At 33.0% G+C, this 5,499-nt stretch overlaps 1 protein-coding gene across 1 annotated transcript; it reads right to left on the bottom strand.

Moving 5' to 3' along the window:
* Window positions 1-1,334: 1,334 nt before the first annotated feature.
* Window positions 1,335-3,965, bottom strand: LOC131596305 (pentatricopeptide repeat-containing protein At5g27110). The gene is made up of 2 exons (XM_058868918.1): window positions 3,712-3,965; window positions 1,335-3,610 (listed from the first exon to the last, which is right to left on the bottom strand). Exon 2 carries the CDS (start codon window positions 3,604-3,606, stop codon window positions 1,513-1,515), a length of 2,094 nt encoding a protein of 697 aa, XP_058724901.1. The 5' UTR covers window positions 3,607-3,610; window positions 3,712-3,965; the 3' UTR covers window positions 1,335-1,512.
* Between the last annotated feature and the right edge of the window lie 1,534 nt (window positions 3,966-5,499).

Below are 5,499 nucleotides of genomic sequence, written 5' to 3'. Positions count from 1 at the left end.
TGTTATATGTTCATAAAAGTAGATATTTTATAAGAATTTTGTCCCTAACATTAAAAATTAAAACCCAACATAACTCAACTTACTTATGAAACACCTAATAGAAATCAAAATAACAATCCAATAAAATACAATTCTCGAAGTAATCAAAATTAAGTTGATGCACCTGGCATCTTCACATCTGAATTCTCCCACATCAAAATTATATTGATCATTATTTTACCTACATTACGATGTGGATGAAGATGTTACCACATATAACAAATAATTTAATTAGGTGATTTTTTTGACAGTCACAAATAAAAGAGAAAAAAAAGAAAAAGAAACAAAGATGAATTAAACTGAAAAGACAAAAAATAAAGACACCACAACAAAAAATATTAATGAATCAAGAAAAATTGTCACAATATTAAGAATGTCATTGTTTAGATTCAATTAGAATTCCCCCCAAAAAAACAGAGTCATTGTTCACTCATTATTCTCTAAGAATTTTTTTAATTTATTTCAAATTAAGTCACAAATGTCTATTTATAACAAGATATTTACTAAATGCCACCACTCTCTAGCCCCATATTATATTGCATCATATTTTTCTAAAATAAACATAATAAAGTAAATTATATTCAAATAAATCTAAATTAAAACTATAACAATTACAAAATAAAATAAACTAAAAATTATTACAAATGAAATTAAATAAAACAAAACTCAACTTATTTATTAAAATATGAATTCTCTTCGTGCGCTCTTGATGGATTCTCTTAGAGCTCTCTTGATGGATTCTCTTCGACCTCTAACTCGTCATTTTCATTAGGCACAGCTGGAAAGAGTCTAGATTTGTGTCTTGTAAATCTTGTTGGCTCTCACTAACCCCAAGCTGCATCACCAACAGATACAGATATTAACTTCTATTCCTTCAAGATGCTGCTCATTTGAGCATTAGTGGAAACAGAAATACGTATGGTACTTATAATAATTTTTTTTTCAAAAAATAAACAAATGTAGAGAACATTAGCGAGATTATAGTGCCTCACAAACTATTATACGCACCGATGTCTCTTGTTTTGGATACTGATCAGATACCATATGGATCATGAAACTGGTCATTTTCTTTGCTGCATAGCTCGTCTAGGTACTTATTGCCATAAATTTGATTTGTTATGTGCAGGAATATACTGCTATAGTTCAAACTTCTGTTTAGCGATTGCATTTGTACCAGAATACCAGTTTAATATTCAACCGATTTATCTTTAGTACATTGATAGACGATATAGACTGAGAAAGTCTCTATGTCGAGTGCTGTCTGTGCATGTATTTGAATGAGTAGACACCTGCTCTTTTCGAAATACAAATTCATATATGATGAATGAACATATCATATGCATGAATTTGAGTGGGTAACTTTTGATGAATGCACACACCAAAAATCATTGTTCCAAGATCCTCACCATGCCCATCTTCTAAAGCTTATATCGTTTTGCTAATTTGAGATAGTAAAGTTGTTGGGCTTTAACATCAAAGTGATAGATAAATTGGTCTACACTCATCTTCCATGTGACTAGTGAGATATGAAAGGCACTTATTAATCACTTCTACATGGTAGTTTGAATGGTCTTCAACAAAGAAAGGCACGATCTTCTGGTTAATCTCAATCCAACTACACCCCGGGTTCTTCTTTAATCCAAGCTCTTTCATCTTTGATCTCACCGTCCGTACCTCATCCCATTTACCAAAAGAAGCATATATATTCGATAACATAATATATGTTGACGAATCATCAGGATCCTTGTCAATAAGTTTTTCTGCAATTTCAACCCCTAAGTCAAGATTTTTGTGTAGACGACATGCAGAAAATAAGGTGCTTAACAGCTGAACATCATCCCTGATTTCAGGGTTTCTTTGTAGAATCTCATATGCTTCGTGCAATCTTCCAGCACGTCCAAGAAGAGCAATCAAGCATGAATAATGTTCAACTCTAGCTGTGATACCATAAATATTGATCATTTGATTGAAATGATATAATCCATCATCAACAAATCCAGCATGGCTACATGCAGACAATATGGCAAGAAAAGTAACTCTATCAGGTTTCACATTCGACAACAGCATTTTAGCAAAAAGCTCCAAAGCTTCATAGACCCGACCATGAGACCCATAAGCGGTAATCATGGAAGTCCAGGACACCAGATCTCTTTCGGGCAAACATTTGAAAACTCCAAATGCTTCCTCTACAGCACCACACTTTGCATACATATCAAGGAGAGCCCCCATAAGCACTTCATTGTTTCCCAGATTTCTCTCAACAATCAGATTGTGGATTTCTCTACCCTTCTCTAGTGCTGCTAGTTGCGAACAAGCTGCTAAAACACTAGTGAAAGTAATAGCATCTGGTTCAACGGATGATTGTCTCATTTCACTGAAGAGGCCAAGTGCTTCAAAAAGTTTCCCTTCAGTTACATATCCAGAAATCATAACATTCCAAGAAACTGTCGTTGTCTTCGGTATCAATTTAAAGATGTTTTCAGCTGACTCCACCTTTCCACATTTGAAGTATAGATCCATGAGTGAGCTATTAATAAAAACATCAGGCTGTATTCTATTGCGCATTATATATCCATGAACAAACTTTCCCTCCAGTAGTTGCACTGATCGTGAACAAGCCATTATTATACTGCTCAAAGTAGTCAAAGTTGGTTTGACTCCTTCAATGTACATCCTCTTAAAAAGTTGAATGCATGAAAAGCAGTCACCTTTGAAACCATATCCTGCAATCATGGAATTCCAAGCAACAACAGACTTTTTAGGCATTTGCTCAAAAACTTCAATAGCCATTTCTAAGTGACCGCATTTTCCATACATGTCAACAAGAGCAGAGCTAACAAAAGAATCCAGCCGAAACCCACTATTAATCAACTCCCTATGAATTCCCCTCCCTCTTTCCAAATCAAAAAGCCTAGCACACGATGAAATAGCAGTTGTGATTGTAACCGAATCAGGCTCAAATCCATATCCTCTCATCAAGCCAAAGTATCTTAGAGCTTCTTCAAATTTCCCGCTTTGATAATAACAGGAAATCACCGTATTCCAACACGCCACATCCTTATCAGGCATTTCATCAAACAGCTGTACAGCATACTCAAACGAATTACATTTAGCATACATACCCACCAGAGAACTTCCAACTACAATATCCACCATTAAACCAGTTTTTATCAAACAAGTATGTACCATTTGTCCCAATACAACTCTACAAAGCCCGCCACAAGCTTTAAGAACACTAGGGTAAGTATAACTATCAGGCTGCAGATAAGGATAACACATCAACCTATCAAAAAGTCCTAAGGCTTCAACATACATGTAATTCTTAGTGTAACCTGCCATAAGGCCATTCCATAGAGATATCTCACAAGGGTTTTCAACGGCATCGAAAACACGCTGAGCATAATCAAGCAAATGGCAAGAAACATATAAGTTAATCAAGTTCTTGCTAACAAAAATATCATTCTGCAAACCAAAAGTTACAACTTTGTGATGGATGAGCTTGCCTTGCTTCAGTGACTTGGAATTCACACAAGCCCTTAAAAGGGGTATTAGTTTTCTTGTGTCCATTCAACTACACAACAAAGGAAACAATAAATAAATAAATAAATAAATAAATAAATAAATAAATGCAGAAGGGTTAAAGGGTAGCAGAATCAAAAGGTGGAAGAGCACACTAAAATGGAGTTCAACAAGCATAGGCAATGAAAACTGGGTTTTTATGATTGGATGGATTGTGAAAAGCTTGATTTGGTTTCTATTATGAAAATTTCACTGGTGGGAATGATGTGATTGTAGCTCTTCTGGTCACCGGCGTTCACTTAGGTTTCCGCCTTGAGCGGCGGATGCAGTGGCGTTGCAATTCGTTTCCCTCTAATTTTATTGTATTTTGGTATAATTCGTTTCACTAAATTTTTTTACGCATTTCAATTAAATTCTTATTTTTATTGGATTTATTTTGGGGGACTGTTATTAATGGCTTTAATAATTGAACACTACTCCCTCTCTTCCGTTCCTTTTTAAGTGTGGTTTATCAAGATAGTGGATTATTAGAGTTACTTTTTCTATTATACCCTTATTTATTTTTTTCTTTCCAAATAAATTTAATCATACACTCTCTTTTTCCAATAATAAATTGAAAAATTTGAGGTGGAGTTATTGAAAAAATAAGGGTATAAATGACAAATTATAACATTAAATTATAAAACGACACTTAAATAAGAACAAAAAAATTCTTCTAAAACGACACTTAAAAAGGAATGGAGGGAATAGCATATTAGCTTATGTTTGGGTGATTTTTTATTTTCATTGAATTTTTTAAAAATTAAAATTAATTTATGTTTACAGTGTTAAATTTTCTACAAATTAAAATTAGTTTTAGTTTTAAAATATGAAGTTTTCAAAAATTAAAATTAACTTTAAATATAAAATATAAAAATATAAATATAAAAACAAAAATAAAAATTATTGTGATAAATATATCTTAATCAAAACTTATAAAATAGTTAAAATATTACAAATATATAATGACTTGTTTGATAGTAATTTTAATAATAATGGTTATAAGTATTGGTTGTTGTCGACAAATATGTGTCATAGTGGAGATCAAAGGTGGTTAAAGTGGTGGTTTTGGTAATTTGGTCAATGATTAGACTGATAGTCGGTGATGTTGACAAATGGTTTGATATGTGATCAAAGATGGATGGTTAGATAGGGGTGCAGTTACCGTGCATAGATAAAAATCTATGCACCGTGCATAAATTATTATGGACCCTTAGATCATTGGATCAAATTTTAGATATCAATTGTTATTACTCAATACTCAATACTCATCACTCAATACTTAATACTCAATACTCAATACTGTATTAAAAACATGATCCAATGACTTATGTAGGCTTATGCATGGTGCATAAGGATTTTCCTTATGCATATTAGCCACAACCGTTAGATAGATGATCAATGGTTGTCAGCAGTGGTTAATGTGATAGTTAGAGGTAGTCCAAGAGGTGTTTGACAGTGTTTGGCGATGATAGTAAGATCAATGGTGCTTTCAAATGTGCATTGAGATGGTCGAAGTGATGGTTAGAGTAATAGTCACTTGTGGTGACTAATCATTTGATCAGTGGTCTAAAGTAGATCAAATTGTGCTTATTCTGCAATGTTATATGCAGTAAAGTTATTAATCCTAGAAATTCAAATGACTTGAAACTCAAAGTTGCAATTATCTTGTGCCAATTAGAGATATTTTTCCTCTATTATTCTTTGACATTATGGTTCACTTAGTTGTTCATCTAGTAAAAAGGATTAGAATTTTTGGTCGAGTTTATTTACGGTGGATGTATCCGGTAGTGCGTTACATGAATATTTTTAAAGGGTATACAAAGAATCATCACTGCCAAGAAGCTTCGATCATAGAAAGGTGCATCACAGAAAAAACTATTGAGTTTTGTACAAACTATT

This window comes from Vicia villosa, linkage group LG4 (genome assembly GCF_029867415.1).
Source record: "Vicia villosa cultivar HV-30 ecotype Madison, WI linkage group LG4, Vvil1.0, whole genome shotgun sequence".
Classification (NCBI taxonomy): domain Eukaryota; kingdom Viridiplantae; phylum Streptophyta; class Magnoliopsida; order Fabales; family Fabaceae; genus Vicia; species Vicia villosa.
This window is presented reverse-complemented; position numbering and strand designations above follow the sequence as displayed.